Genomic DNA, 16,389 nt, shown 5'->3' with positions numbered 1-16,389 from the left:
TATATATATATATACATGCCTTTTTATTCTTAAAGAGAGGTATTTTTTGAATTGTTATTTTTTGTGAAAATTATTTGACAGATTTATTATTCTGCGTACCTATGATGTACAATACTTTCTTCGTGTGTCAACGATATTTGACACACGTCCTGTTTTGGACTCTCATCGCTCTTATTGCTGACACGTATCGCGGTAATATTTGCACCATCGATCGTATCGTTTTCCGATTTACTGGTGGAATTCTCTTCTTCTTCGTTCTCGTTTTCGCGGAGGCTTTCCTTAAAAATGTGATGTGAACGATCGTTCTGCAGATCGTGCAAAGCCATTTGCTCCCAGAACACTTTACTCTGATATCTCTTGAACATGCTCATGTTTTCACTGCTGTCTTTATTCGACAAATTATAAAGCACAATGAACACAACCGAAACGAAGGAAGTACAATTTTTATTTTGCAAACTGTTTATAATCTCTTCTCTTAAATTTTTTTAAATTTATTTTATTATACTCGTAGGACGCGCGCGTGGCACGGACAAACGAGGAGGTCCGATAAATGTCCACGGGACCTCGAAGTGATGCGACCCAGGGTGCAACGCTATGTTACTCCAACGGGGTGTTTTCACGACTCAGCGGAGCGGGACGACCCTCCCACGGCTGGTGGTCGCGTGGCTGCTTGGAGAACCGTATGTGGTGTCCGTCGCAACCCCCATACGTCTGCTGCTTAATGGTGAGTCTCGCATGCGATATATATTCTTCTTTTTCTGTAGATCCTGATCTTCGACGCAGAGGACGTACAAACTTTGTAAAAGTTCTGTTAAGAACAGAACACGAATAAAGATCCTTTATCCAAATTTTAATTGTTCGAGAGACGCGTGTATTTTTGATTTAATTAAATCGTAAATTAAATTATGAACACAAACAAAAATCACGCGCGCATCGAGATTACTCGGGATTCTTCAGTCGAGTTGCGATTGAGATTCTCGCGAATATAAACGCGCGTACGATTAGTCGGCGCGATGATTGACCTAAGCGCGTTAATGCTCCACAATTGACTGACTCTCGGGCTCGACTTCCGACTTCCTTGTCGCGCGCGCAACTCGATCTCTCCTCACGTGCCTCTCCCCGCCCCAAAAGCCAAGTCGTGTGAAAACGCAGCGGCGCTTCTCCTCCCCTTTTGTCGACTCCATGGGGGCAGCTTGCACGGGCGCTTCCCCCTTACGCACACACGCGTGCATGTCGGTGCGTAACCGTCAAATCGTAACGAGGTGCGTACTCTCTTTCACGGAATGCGACGTACATCGGAAGACCTTTAATCGAGCCTCGATAGCTTGATCCAGGCTCCAATATGCAAAATGATCGATTTACGTGTGAAGGTAGTTTTTTGCCACAATTTTTTTATGTAAACAATGGAACGATATTGAAATAATTGAAATATTTATATAATCATAATATTCAAATAATGGAACTGGTGTTTTTTATTTCTTGATATAATGACGGTATTATAGCTTTATTTTACGTAGCTGATTAGAAAATTTGGTAATGAAAAATTCGATAATTAAAAATCATAAAGAGAGAAAGTTTTCGGCCAAATATTGTTCTGAAAAGACAGAACCAATTAATAATAATAATTGTATATAAATAAGCAAGTATGGTACGTGAAATGTAGGAACATTTTTCGATCATTTTGATTATAAACTTATAAAATATATATTGGAATTAATAAATAAGAGAATGAATATATAAAAGAAACAGAATCCCGATAAAAATGTTTATGATAAATGTATGAATTTAAGAAAAGGTTTAATCTTTCAACGATCTTCAAGAAAGAAGTGTGTGATATTCTCAAGTAGAAAGTGAGTTTAAAGTAAAAGGACAAGTCGCTTAAAATTCATTTTCAATAACTCATTTGCCGTTGCACTTCCATAATGACAATAGCTTCCAACAATCATGTACCCAAGCCTGTGCACAGTAGGAGGCGCAGGAAGACGCTTTTTATTTTACTTGTCAAAGGCGATAAGTCTTGTCTCTTCGAAGACGATCCGACATTGGCGTAGCGATCGTAAAAAGATTCGAAAGAAAGACCGATCCTTTTTCGACTCGCTCGTAGCTGAAAGAAGATGTTCACGAAATCACGCCAATGGTGTTTTTAAGGGCCAGGTGCGTGACTATCGTTACCCCGGTGCGCGCGCGATCGAACGGGGGTCCGGGCCCCCTCGGAAACAACTATGCCACCATTCTCTCCGAGTGCAGTGTGGAGGCACGCGCCGCTCGGGACATCTGCGTGTAAAACGCCTGGCGTAATGCGTCACGCGCGTGAGTTGATGAATCACTCGCACATATCTACGTAGTAAACTTTAAGGGAATTTAAAGAAATTTTCGAGCACGACCACACACAATAAGGAGAGCGACAATAGAGTATAATGAAAATTTTGTATTAATTATTTAGTAAAGGACATTGATGCTGAAGCTTTAAGCAATTGTTTAGTCGAGGTCATTGATGCTGAAATTTAAAGACTCTGAAAAGACAGAGGGCATTTAAATTTTCTATTGTACAATTTTTACTTTCTTTTTTTAACTTCAACTTTGATGAAGACAAATGGCAATATTTATACTACTGAAAAAACGTATTCTTACATAAATCGCGAATTGTTGTGCGTGATAAACGCACGCAACAATACATTGCAACGGTGAACGACACGCCTAAGAAAAACCTCATTTACAAGCCTCGCGCGTCCTTCGTTAATTGACGAAGATCGAGGCTATCGATAGTAGGGAATACCGAAGTCGTTAATGGAGATGTAGTAATGATATAATGGCATAATCTCGTCGCTTTATTGTTATTCCTGCGACGGCGAGATCGTTCGCCACGGCCGGTATTTCTCCTCATTGTCTACACGCAATACACGCACATATTCGACGACGATGATCCCAGCCGCGCGTCTTGTAGAAGCGCGAAGGGGTCCTTCTGCGACCCCTATTGTACCCCGAGTACTGATGGGGGACAGATGCGTACGAACCGTTATTTAAGCGCGCGTGTGCGTGCATGTGCGTGTACATCTGTGACGTTTGAATTTCGATGACATTTCGAATTTTGAGGGGAACTCATCGATGATTGATTTCTATAGGAACGATTATCTTAAGGTATAATTGTTTAGGAACAATGTTATTTCAAAATTAAATCGTGCAATATGAGAAAATATTTAAGTAATCGAAATAAAATGTCTGATAATATATATTTTAACATTTGAGATATTATAATATATTAAAAAAAGTCTAAATGAAGTAGATTTATTAATGTATAAAAAGTTTTTTACGATTAATTAAGATTTGCAGTTATTTATTAATTCACAAAAATCAAAAAGGAAATCATCATTTTAAATCTATATTAATTAAAATCTATAATTTATATTATCTATATTTTATCCAGATTTATAAACTTAAAAGAAATGTTTTTTCGTTTATATGATATTTACGGTAGTGTGTGTTTTTCCATCCTTAAGGTAAGTAGAAGAATAAACTCCTAAAGTTTGGCTATCTATTTTTAAAATGTTTTATATAAAATCTTCACTTATATAGAATAAATTGAATTCTTTTTTCAATACATATTTTTTTAAATTTTGGTAATCAGTATCAAACTTACAAGATAAATGTCAAGAAATTACAAGCGCCTGAAGACATGCAATCCTCTTCGCAAACGATATGCGCGTGGCACGCATGCGGCAACGACACACTTACTTGAAAATGACTAGAATGTTCGGTCTATGTCTGATATACAAACTATACCTATATTATTAGCTATTAATCAAGAATATTTTTTTTTTACAAGAAACATGAGTATGGCAACTGACAATCTATCCTTATGTAGTGTAATCGAAGAAAGCCATTTCGATCAAATTCGATTAATTTAATTAATCGAAGCTTATCAATTTAATTAATTGTAGATTAACTTGCAGAATGAGCAACAACAAAAGTTCAAAATTTTTCTTATATTATATATGAAAATTATGTTAGAGATTTTGATGTTTGTCAATCTGTTACTTAATCAATTAATTAGTTAAGTTAATCCGAGTTTGATCACGGTAGACCTGAGGAAATTAGTTCTATGTTAGGCATAATAGAAAATTTACATTGTAACAGTTTGATATCCAATAGAAAATGGATTTTAATCAATGACATTTTGTCCCTATAAAATGAACTTTTCTATTGGATATTGAACGCCGTACATCAGCATCGGACGTATGAATCCTGTATAAGAACATGCGCGATGCATGTACAGTTTGATATGCAGGTCGACCAACTTTATCATTACTTCGTTTGAAGACGTCCCTTTCCTTTGATCACGTTGCAAATGACCATAATGATTTATAGTGAGCTGGACAACTCACTCTGGACCAATCAATAAAAAGATTCTGTGCTGAATTGGCCAATTGGCAACATGCACAATTTGACGTCACTTCATTTGAAAATGCGACCAACTCTATTCATTTGCTATCATTTGCTTTGTTTTGAAAAGGGGGATCCCTTCTCTTTATTAATTACAATTTATCTTCAGAGAATTCCTCCCACAATGTATAGCAGAGGGTATAAATATCACGACGCACGAAAATTGCGTTATAAACCCGCTGCAACTCTGCTGCAAGTAGAACGTAGCCTTGACCGTCAGAATTTACTGAAGTCTTTGTATCACAAGCCTTCATCCAGCTAATAGCAAAGTAAGTCATACACATTTGCTTTATTAATTTTTAGTGTCAATACATAAATTGTTTCTACATTTTTAAAAATTAGTAATTTTATATTTAATACAGATTAAAAACTAATTGATATAAAAAAGTAATAGCAACAAAACAAGGTATAAAATTATGGTAGCATATAAAATAATATTTTTATTGAATATTTGTTAAAAAGAATTACGAATTACTTATTAGAAAATCTATGATTAAAAAAAAGTGCGTGACTTCGAATATTAACAATTTGAAATATTATAATGCAATAGCTAATAGAGTTTAATAAGAAGTGTTAATATTGAGAAATACAAAATATTTTTTATATTAAAATAAATTTAATTTTTTTCTCTTATTTATAACTTGGTAATTTATTTTCATTGTGTGTAATGCAGTATATTGACATTTTATCCAATATTTGCAATTGAAAAATCTATAGATAGGTACATATAGTGTATCTCTTAAGTAATGTAATAAAGAATGAGCTCACACTATTTAAAATAAGACAATGTATAAAATTTTCATACATTTTTCTTGTATGATTTTTTAATTAATCATGCTTAATTGTTCTTTTCTCTTCTCTTTGATCTTTTTTCTTTGATATTTCTCGATCGAAATCTATGTGTGAATTAAAAATTTATAAATCTGATTTAATAAAATTTTATTCATTTGTCTTTTCTAGATGGATTCCAAAGATCAAGCTAATCGTACCAATCAATGCAATCCCACTCATACCCCGACAGGACCTGGGCATCATGCAGGTTACCAAGGGACAGGGACTAAGGCTGATTTGGATAATCATGGCAAACAGATGAATCCGAACAATCCGGCATATAAGAAGTAACAGGCATTCATGTTTCATAGAATACCGAAAGCATTGTACCTTGTAGATGATGTACATGCCAAAATTATGATATAAATGGAATAACACCAGAAATATCTCTTTTCTCTTCTCGTACCTTTTATTATTTCCACATATTTTTTTACACGCTCTTATCCAGTATTTCTATCCCGAAGCTTGATTCAAAAAGTAATTATTAATCGTAAAAGCTAATTATTGCGATGTAACATAATTATTGAACATAGATTTTTTTTTATAAATATCTTTAACATAATCGCTCTTATAGAGAAAAGAAAATTAAAGTATCTTATATTAATTAATTTCTGACATGCATATATTATTCGCAAAAATACATAGATATTGAAGGAAGAAATATTTTATCCTTATATCATTATGAAAAATAAAGACAATTAACAACGAAATAAACGAATAATAAATAAATAACCAAATTATATGCCAGGCTGTTGAATCCAGTATCCCCAAGGAGCGAAAAAATCACCATTTTTTTCTTGTGTTGGACCACGGAAAACTTTTATTTTGACCCGTTGAAGGTTATCTATAAGCAGATATCAATTACATATTTTATCAAGACCGTGATAATATTTTTTCTGTTTGAATTGAAAGATTATTTCTTATTCTATCAATGCAAACGCTTCTGTGCTTGATTATATTACCGACTGCAATATTACCTTCTTTTTCTATCTCTTGACGCATAACGCTCCTTGATTCATCGCAATCAACCGTCGCAGTAAACATCGCTATTTGAAGCAGACTTAGTATAAAAAGAGTACACTGCACACAAAAAGTATTAGTTGATTAATTATTTCATGTGACTCAATATTCTATCGCGCGTATTGCGTAATTAAAGTGCAGCTTAAGAGAATAGAAGATTAAAAATATAAGATTTCTTGTAATTAATAATGTAGCCGAGAAGATAATAATGCTATATGAAACAAAAATAAAGTTGAAAATGTAAAATAAATTTTTTTTTTAAAAGATTTTATTTATTTTTTTTTTCGAAAAAATGCACTTTGAGAATTGGAGAATTAATAATGTTTTTTTGGATTATCTTTATCATAATTATCAATTATATATTATCGAATTTCGCAACTATTAAAATTTGTATAAAAAGATACATATTTTCTCTATTTAAAAAATTAAGTTTCTCTGGATATTTTTATGTACATTTTTTCAGTAACTAATTATTTTAAATTATTTTAGTAAATGGAACGTTATACTTTTATATTTATATATTAACAGTCGTTGTTGCGAAATGAATTTGAAGATAACACAAAATTATTCAAGCTTAAATAATTGTCAATATGTTATTAATTTTCTAACTTCTAAAATGAAATTAATTTTCTCATAAATAAAGCCTTATACATATAAAAAATTTTATTTTACGTTATCGATTTATTTTTTCTCTAAAATTTTCGTAGAATTATTATCTCCTCGGTTATAACATTAGTTGCAAGGCACGCTGTATATTGCACATTCTGACTTACCAATAATCTCATCACAATCGTCGTAGAACAGCTGACTGAATCTTCGAATTAAAGAGAGGAAGCTTATATGTCTCTCGTCGCGGTTGCATTTAGAGCATGACCGGTTTTCCATCTCGCGGTTTGAGGGACCGTTTTTCTAAAGAGAAAGTCGTATTGTCCTGCAAAGAAATGATAACATGTCACACGTAAGACTGCGACGAAAATGTCAATGCTTCTTATTGTTAATAACTTTTCACCTGAGCGATCTGTCTCCGACACTGAGCGAGTTCGTTGTGACGCTGTAAAGACATATTTAATAAGCACAAGTACTTCCAAACAGTCGCGTTACGATTGTCGATCTGATTCGCCTCCGATAAAGCTGCCTCGGCTTCCGTAAATCGCTGCAACTAATAATAATTTTTGTAAGCAATTTTTTTTATACGTGTATAAAAGTAATCTTAAAAAATTTTTTAATGTGCGATTTAATTTCGATACGTAATTTTCTTTTTAAATAACAATTTTCTTTTTATTTAACTTACCTCATAAAAAGCGATTCCCGCACCAAGCCACGTTTCCGCCGTTGGTGAAGTTCCACATGTGTTAAGAAAAACTTTTAATGCGCGCACGTAGTCACCAGTATCTTCGTAATACAATCCCATTCTAGCAACATTGTGTAATATTTTTATAAATAACTTGACTCTCTGTCTTTTTCTTTTTCCATTATCTTACGTAATATATCGAGACGAACAAGTTTACCTCGTCTGTACGAGATGCAGATCGTCCGGTCGATTATACATCGTGTTAGAATATTCATAGCAACGAATAGCTTCCACAAAATCGCACTTTTGAAAGTAACAATGCCCCATTAAGCCGCTTATCGAATAATCCTAAAAAAAAAAAATATATATATTTTAGAAATTTAAATATGTGTGTAAAATTCAGTTGTCAGAGTTATATAAATTTTATATAATATTTCACATAAATAGTTAAATTAATTAATTTCTGTATATTTATTCAAAATTATCTACGTCTCTATCTTTTATCTAAATTAATTAACTGATTTTATTCTATAGTTCCATAATTACAAAAGCAAAATTTAAGTCAAATTAACGGTTAGGATATTTAAAAACAACGGACGAAGATGAAAATGATGAAACAGACCAATCCGAAGATACATTCGGCTTCTTTTAAACGCGACAAAGCATCCTCGTATTGGTGTGACAAATAATGCTGCACGGCCAAATAATATAGCACTTGAACAGATCTGCTTGAGCAAGACATTTCTTCCGTAAGCGCTATGCCAGCAAACTATACAGATACAAAGCGTGACAGCAATTTCTACATTTTTATATAAAGATAAATTTTCAAGTAAAGAATTCATTACGTCGCAAAAATATAATTTCATTAGAAGCGTGGCCGTTATCATGTACACGCTGTTCCGTGGACAGTGAATCATTGTCCAAGCGAGGGGATCCTCATTTGAAATCTCCGTTTCTGAATCATCGTCTTTCATACATTTTTCCGCTATTCGTAAAGTGAGATCTATTCCTATTAAAATGAAATAGAGAAATATTTTTATATAATTATTTTTATTATTTATATAATTATATTTTTATGTAATTTTATGTAATTTTTCATATAACGCAGATTTTTTACATAAGGTTTTTGTTATACCTGGGCAATAATCCATGCGAATGTAAAGCAGATGCAGGATAACCCAGCCTTCGACAAATCGCGGATAAAAATCGGTAACGGCTTTTAGAAAGATTTCGGCTTCTCGATAGTTCTGATCTTCGGCAAGAATTAATCCGTGCAACAATAAACTGCTCGGGGAGAAATATTTATTACATTTTGTTTGTATAAAATTATTTATACAAATCTATCTATGGTCCTTCTTTTTATATTAAAATATATACTTTCATATTTTTACATACCCAATTTTATCGCGTCTATTCAAGAGAATTGCTTCGCGGCAGCATTCTTTTGCGCGTTCCGTATCGCCAATTTTTAAGAGAAATATCGCGTATTTTGTCCATGCTCTGGGATTATTTCTATCCGCTGCAATCGCCTGCGAAAAAGATTATATATAATAACATGTTTGATACTATTCTGATATAGAAGATTGAATAACGTACAGTCTGATGATGTCGTCTTGCATCGTCAATGTGACCTAACTCGTAAGCTTCTGCGGCGTAGAAATATAATTTTTCAGATACCGCAATTTTTAGCGATTCATCATCCGATTTGTCATCCGCGAGACGGCTTTCGACAATCTTGTTAATGGCCAGATGCATTCGTTCGACGAGATACGTATATACGGATGTCACAAAATTCTACATATAAATTGTAATTTGCGAGAAAGCTTATTTTCCTTCGCTTAATAAATAAATGAATGAATTTACGATTATAAAAATATTTTTTTTATAGCTACAAAACTGTTTTCAATAACCGTACACAATAAATTTCAGCATCAATGTCTTATTAAATAAAATGATAAATTTAAAATAATCCATAAAATTTTTAAATAATAAGTTTATGGACCTGACTGTCGATCGACTGTACTGTGTTCACGCTTGTTTTGAATCTCTGATCTAGCATAGAAATTACTTTCGCCTTCAAAGTGCTACGTATAGTCAAATACGTGCCAGTTTTATATAGATACTGCGTGAAGCAAGTTAACTCGTCCTGAAAATTGTCACGAACGTACAACATAATAATTCTTATTTATATTTTCGTCAACATTGATCTCACCTCTTCAGAAACGAAGCAATACTTTATTTTATCTGTTGTTTCAAAATTATTCGAATCATTTTCTTGTCTTCTCGATGTGAACAATTTTTCTTGCTTTTTTTCCTCGCAAAAGTCCTAACGTGAAAAATACATCTTACATTGATATACGTAACATTTTAATTCATAATGCAAAATATTTGATATAGATTATTATTTTTCAATATATCACGATATAGAAAATTTAATACCCTATAACTCTCTGTAAGGATCTCAACTATTTTTCGAATACAGGTTGCGTATTGTTCCTCCGCCATATCGCCGGAATACACATAATACGGTTTGGTTATCTTCGGTGTTATCATTTCCTCGATTCTAGCGAAATTAATCAAATCGGAATGAATTTTAAAACATGATTCGATAAGAATTTATTATATTTTGATTAGATACCATGATATTTTTCATTATGATATATTTCTGAAAAACATTCCATATAACCGATAACTTACATATTTGAGAAATCAGTTTCGAGTCTACAAGGAATAAATGGACGATAAAGCTCGATTTCGATTATGACGAAAACGGGTTCACCGGTTTCTGAAATTAACGAGGTACTTTGCGAATCTTCCACGTCTGACTGAATTTGAAAAATAAATTAAAGAAAATTTTTATTATATTTAATCTTTTGTTCTCTTCCTTTAATTTTTTAGGCATCATATATATACGTATATCTGCTAACTTTTTTCGGCTCTCGTTCCAAGTTTTTATTGCTAGACTCTAATATACTTTTTTCTAAACCAGTCTTTTCAGCCATATCGGACGTGTTGTGTGCGTACAATTGCGCCATTACGCGAGTACTTTTTACTGCGGAAGATATTTTATATCAATATTTAAGAAGAGATTTTTATATTCTTCAGATTTTAAGCCACAGCAATATTTATAAAGATGTAGAAAAAAAGCAGTGTATTATTCATTATTTAAAATAGATCCACACTTGCACTTACTTCCTGGAAAAACAAGTTCTGATAAATCAACGTAACACTGATAAAGTTGATATTTAACTGGTCTTTCTTCCTTTGGTCTAACATTTTTCTCCTCTGTACTTTTCTCGGCCATCATAAATTGAAATGGCCAATATTTATACCTTCGAATACAAAATTTATTTTGATATTTAATATGGAGTTTTAAAAAAATTACAAGAAATATGTACTTGACAATATGTTTCTGCATTGTTTCAATTCCTACATCATACATTACGCTACGACTCATAAAATTCCACTCGATTCTAGGCTCGTCCTGGCAAACTTTCTTCTGCAAATTGTATATTAATCTACACTTTATTTAATTTGCTCGATTAAATTGCGAAATTGCACCAAATATTTTAAATCTACCTGTAAATCGAGTTTTGTATCGAGCGTATTTTTTATATTTTCGTAATCGCGACTAAGTTTCCACTTCGACAATCTAGCACGACTCTGTAATTTCGATAAGCTCTGCCATTGTTTCATTCTTTCCACATCGCGATACTTCGTCCATTTACCGTCTTCGAATATTATATTTTCTGCGATCTGGTAAAAAGTAATTCTTCTATTTGAACAATTAAATGTTATACAAATTATTTCTTATTCTATTGTATACAGTCTGCTCCATATACAAGTAAGATATTGATTGATACTACCATATTCCTTAAAAAATAAGCATCTTTTTCTTTTGGCAATGTTAAAATGCGTATTTGTTAAAGAATATAGTAGTATCGATTAGTATGCAAACTAAATGATAAATTTTATATATCGTGCATTATATAACACAGAATCTAAAATGGAAGTGAGCGGAAGCGAGAACGTTAATGATAACATTGTTAGCTTGAAAATGCGACTTCAGATTAAACTTGCTTCCTTGATTTCATTCTTAGAATTGATAATTTGCATTGCTCGTTTATCATTCGCTTGTATACTCTCGTATCTTTTCCGTTTATATTTCGATGCGCCTCATTGCGTCTGTTCGTTCGTTATTGCAGCTCTTATAATACTTTTTTTTGCGCATACATTCTTAAAATTATATATATTTAAAAAAGCGAGAAATACAAAAATAATATTTTACTAAAATATTATTTTCTCTCTATTTAACGTATCGATATAGAAATGAAAAAATTGGCCTATTTTTAATATGTATATATTTTTTAGATTGATTAATTTTTAACATTTTGATTTCTTTTTTTATTTTTCTATTATTTATCGCGCTTTTAATATTTCTCCCATTGCCAATAATACGTAATTATTTTTTTATTACCTCGTCGTTAATATATACTATCGTGCCTGCTTTATATTCTTTATCTTCGGCGAAGAAGACTGGGGGATTGTAAATACTTTCTATTGTTATATTCAGGAAATTAATTTTTTCTTCCGAAGGAATTATCTCTTCACCATCATATATCATTGTCGCGTTTATTATAGGAAGATTTTGCCACGAGACCGCATTACCATCGAGCGAGAAATGCGCTGTTTGCACTATTAATCTTTCAGTGAGTGATTTTTTACCTGTGATGGCATACAAAGTTATAAGAAATACTGTGTGCATATATTTTCATTTTATTTTTTTAATTTTAGTAGAAATCATTACCTAATAATATCGGCATCAGATCAAGATTGCAGAAACCGATTACATTTGACGACGTTAACGTCTCTTTCGGAGTAGTTACTGTTGTTTTTATCCTTGAATCCGCATTTGATTTAACGGAATTGGTCGAGTATTGATTTTGAATTTCGCACATTACTTTTACTAATGAAACAATAAAAAAATGTAATAGTTACATATTAATTATAATTAAAAAAATTATTATATTTATACTGATAGAATATTATAAACTAATTCTATTGCAAATGGGTTATGATATAAAAATGCATGTTTTACTTAAAATCGGCGTCGATACCACTGAATTCATGCTATCGTGATCATTAACTATAAATGAAAGTTCAACGGCGAAATTGACATCGTAAACTTGCGGCGGTTCCTTGAAACCCGGATCGATAAAAAGGGGAGTACTTTCTCCCAACACTATGTCTTTGTGTATCATGACAAACGATAAGCTAACTTCTTCTTTCATAGTCTATATGTAATCCGTATAAAAAAGTAAGATTTTTTATAATTATAAAATAGTTAGAAAAAAAAACTTACGATATTCTCAATGGAGTCTATAATAATTTTGACGCTTCTTTTCTTCGATGTTTCAATTGACTCGTCTTGAACTGAAGATTGCTCCATTGGAAAATATATTTTTGCTAGTTCGCCAACTTTTAATTAAATATTAATAATACAAGATAAAAAAATTACTTTTCAATATATATTTTTACAAAAAAATATAATTAAACAGCTTTTACATAGCCTACTCTTCTATAATGATAGAAACGATAATTGCGAGTTTATTTTTAATTGTTTATTGTGCCTCGAAAGAAACTTCAAGCCGAAAGAAAAGTGAATTTTTTGAATTATGTTAATGAATATCTTCAAAAGCTCATTGCGAATAAGTAGACTATTATATAATGTAACAATATTAATTTTATTTATCAATAGTATAAGTATGTGTGCTTTCCCTCCATGAATAATAAGTAGTGATTTTTGGTATATATATGTGTATATGTGTATAAATTATTTTATATATATTGTACATATAAATGAATTCCTTCTGATATACAATTCTAATGGACGGTTTACAAATCACAGAAGAGAAAGAAGTCAAATAATATTCAATAATTATTCTCATAAACAAATTCTAGTCTTATAGCATTTGATATTTATTCCATAAAAATTTATAAATTCGTCAATATTTTTCTTTGTAGCGTTTAGAGTATATTATATGTTAGAAAGTTACAATTGTGGATTTACAAACAATTATGGTATCGAACTAACAAATTTAAACTTTCGACTCATGTCGAAAGCATTGTCGATTCCGAAACAAACTCATTGCTATCGGCAATGAGTCTCTTTTCTTCAGGTATATCTTATATTTTCTCTTCCTGCAACTCGTTAATGTAGAGTTGGTGAAGACAATAGTGAGACAAAAATGTTGCTTTCTTTTCTTCGACACAATTTATGTCACGAGCGCTAAAATTGAGCTAAAATTGCAATCGCGGAATTTCAACAATCACCAATACAAAGGCACTACAGTTCTCCAAACGCACTTATGTCAAAGTGCACCTCCTTTATACAACCATATAAAAAACTAATATACATGCGTATGTATTAAAATTACAAGTATCAAAACTTCGCCGAGTTCCTTGATGAGAGAAAGGAGACGAAAATCGTAATACCAGATAAGCCCTCTCCTATCGAGTTCTCTCTCCTTTTTTTCCTGACATTATAATCACTAAAATCACATCATTTTGCTGTATTTAATTTTCAGAAGGAAAATATACAAAGGGGAGCAAGGGAGAAACGGCTGCTTGCTTGTCTCGGTATATACTGTAGAAAATTCTCGTCCATTCTAAATCGGCTTTTAAAACGGATCATTAAAACGTTTCTGCGTAATAAACCAGTCTTCTGGGGTAGTTTGTTTAATGATGAGACAACGGGGCAAAGGGTTAAATAACATTACGCAGATTTAATCGAACGGAACGATTACGGTTATAGGGTTTTCATGGTTTTGTCGATATGTCTCAACGTTGTTTCAGGCACCGCGTCCGTCAGCGCTTTCCGAAATCCCTCGCAGCGAGTCAGGCATCGAAACATCTTTTTCGCATAATTTCTAAAAATTTACATTTATCGGATATATCTGATAGAAATTGTAATTGTTAGGAATAATAATTTTAGATATGAGAATAAAAGAACGACAAAAGCGAATGAGTCGATTTACCTGGCGTCTAGATTTCCGTCCATTAACAATTTCGCGCATGTATTTAGCAGTTTATCTTTTACGTCACGTGGTAAGATCATAATGTGATCCGGTCCGATGCGATCGGTGATGTCAGATAGCAGTCGAGCGGTTGCTGCGCGTACAACAGCATTTTGATGACTGTAATAAAATAATTAAGAAATGAAAAATAATTAGAAAGCAATCAAAGAATATAAAGAATACGAATATTTTCTGGTAATTTAAAACTTTTAATTTACCTCGCTCCCCGAAGTATGATACCGATGGTCTTATGAGGCGGAAGATGCTGCACCATCTGATCCAGCGCTGCGTTGCTATCCGCTCGAAGAAATCGATTGGTATCGGCCGTTCTTTGAAGCAACGGTCCAGCTATATCGTCCAGATCCTGTAAAAAAAAATTGACTGGATGTTCGATAAAAATGATAGAGAAAAGAGAGAGAGAGAGAGAGAGAGAGAGAGAGATTAAGACTATAAAAGTGATATCAGAATTATTATATATATATATATAATCCATACGGATTCGTCGATCGATGGCCAATGCATTGATATTCGCGACATTACTAATTAAGACATTATTTATTTTCATGCACGCGCTCATGGCATATCCACCTGATCGATGCCTCGGATCTGCGAGCTGAAGACATCACTGGCAGCGAGACACGCGGCACGCGCCACTTGCGAACGAAGATTCTTTATATGCCGCCCCAAAAGCCTGCCTATTGTTCCGACTGGGCACGTGTCGAGACATTCCGGATGCTGCTTCGAGATCTGAGATAGGCTTTTCAGGCCCTTCGTCGTTATTTCCCTGAAATATATATTTATATAGAATATGAGAATATTTATCGTATTTTAGTAGCTGATACTTAGATTTTACAAGACTAACGCCTACCAATCTTTATTTTCGAGTTGCGCGAGACACTGTTGTACCATCCGCTTGGATTTTTCCGAGGGTTTCTCGATTGGAGAAGCTCTTTTATTGGAAGGAGCTCGATATCTACCGGTGCCGCGTATCGGTACTTTTGAGGCGATTCTCCTACGCGATTCGATAGCTTCCACAGATTCAGACTGCATCCGAAAGATTTAACAAACGTTTTATATCGTAATGACTTATATCGTTTTTCGCAAATTTGTTATATCTCATATACGTTTCTCATTAATAAAGATTTACTTGTTTTACATGTAATAAAAAGGATTTTATTACATGCACAAACAAAGAAAATATATTTTTTTTCATAAGCTGTACCTCGATCTTCAATATTCCTGGTTCGGTATTCGTTTCACTCGTACTGTCTTTGCTTTGTCTATCCTCCAAGGTCTCGTTCACGCTTGACTCTTCTTCCGTGGACTGAAACCGTAATTATGTAAATTAGGCGGTTAATATCATCTTAGCAAGAAGTCACACGGATGATTTTTTACCTCTTGTGTGTGAATCTTATTACGCGAAGTCTCGATATTCTCGACGGTCTCGTGAGAATGAGGCCTCGATGCGATGATGATGGCCGGTGAATCATCGATCATACTGATGTCTATGGGTGGGCGAGCGATGGTGTCCAATGATTGAATGGAAGCATCCTCGTCAGGTACTATGGAAGCGACTATTCTTTCCTCGCTGGAATCCCTTGAATTCTCAGCCTGATATCCAATGTTTAAATGTTAATTTGGTGTACATCTCTTACCACAAGTAAATTTAATAAATTTATTAATTTAATAATTTCTAAAATAAAATTTTATAAATTAATAATTAAAGTAAAT

General features: G+C 32.9%; 3 protein-coding genes and 1 long non-coding RNA gene across 9 annotated transcripts in view; 1 reads left to right on the top strand and 3 right to left on the bottom strand.

Moving 5' to 3' along the window:
• The window catches only part of LOC115244820 (protein inscuteable homolog), a 5,022-nt gene extending 4,505 nt beyond the window's left edge, over positions 1-517 (bottom strand). Inside the window, exon 1 of the mRNA XM_029822787.1 lies at positions 100-517. Within this exon, the coding sequence (XP_029678647.1) occupies positions 100-371 (272 nt within the window). The 5' untranslated portion in view covers positions 372-517. The remainder of the gene's footprint in view (positions 1-99) is intronic.
• A 3,121-nt stretch (positions 518-3,638) lies between these two features.
• On the top strand, positions 3,639-5,651 carry LOC115244833. The gene is made up of 2 exons (XR_003885434.1): positions 3,639-4,709; positions 5,401-5,651. It is a non-coding gene; the product is annotated as an uncharacterized LOC115244833 (long non-coding RNA).
• Positions 5,652-5,661: 10 nt separating this feature from the next.
• On the bottom strand, positions 5,662-13,158 carry LOC115244818 (cilia- and flagella-associated protein 70-like). The gene is given in 20 exon segments (XM_029822781.1): positions 5,662-6,115; positions 6,249-6,351; positions 7,065-7,222; positions 7,301-7,450; positions 7,583-7,703; positions 7,800-7,930; positions 8,205-8,351; positions 8,428-8,591; positions 8,718-8,866; positions 8,978-9,111; positions 9,179-9,376; positions 9,585-9,728; positions 10,022-10,145; positions 10,280-10,452; positions 10,510-10,634; positions 10,775-10,914; positions 10,981-11,081; positions 11,162-11,338; positions 12,060-12,307; positions 12,390-13,158. Coding segments are annotated over 18 exon segments (2,646 nt in total). The 5' UTR covers positions 12,541-13,158; the 3' UTR covers positions 5,662-6,115; positions 6,249-6,351; positions 7,065-7,153.
• A 153-nt stretch (positions 13,159-13,311) lies between these two features.
• Positions 13,312-16,389, bottom strand: part of LOC115244815 — a 26,250-nt gene continuing 23,172 nt past the window's right edge. For all 6 annotated transcript variants that reach the window (XM_029822766.1, XM_029822771.1, XM_029822770.1 and 3 more), the window contains 7 exons: positions 16,054-16,269; positions 15,881-15,982; positions 15,527-15,702; positions 15,247-15,442; positions 14,877-15,022; positions 14,620-14,778; positions 13,312-14,511 (listed from right to left, as the gene is read on the bottom strand). In XM_029822766.1, coding sequence (XP_029678626.1) covers positions 14,391-14,511; positions 14,620-14,778; positions 14,877-15,022; positions 15,247-15,442; positions 15,527-15,702; positions 15,881-15,982; positions 16,054-16,269 — 1,116 coding nt within the window. In that variant the 3' untranslated portion in view covers positions 13,312-14,390. The remainder of the gene's footprint in view (positions 14,512-14,619; positions 14,779-14,876; positions 15,023-15,246; positions 15,443-15,526; positions 15,703-15,880; positions 15,983-16,053; positions 16,270-16,389) is intronic.

The sequence above is a fragment of the Formica exsecta genome, unplaced genomic scaffold (genome assembly GCF_003651465.1).
Source record: "Formica exsecta isolate Colony F162 unplaced genomic scaffold, ASM365146v1 scaffold871, whole genome shotgun sequence".
Classification (NCBI taxonomy): domain Eukaryota; kingdom Metazoa; phylum Arthropoda; class Insecta; order Hymenoptera; family Formicidae; genus Formica; species Formica exsecta.
This window is presented reverse-complemented; position numbering and strand designations above follow the sequence as displayed.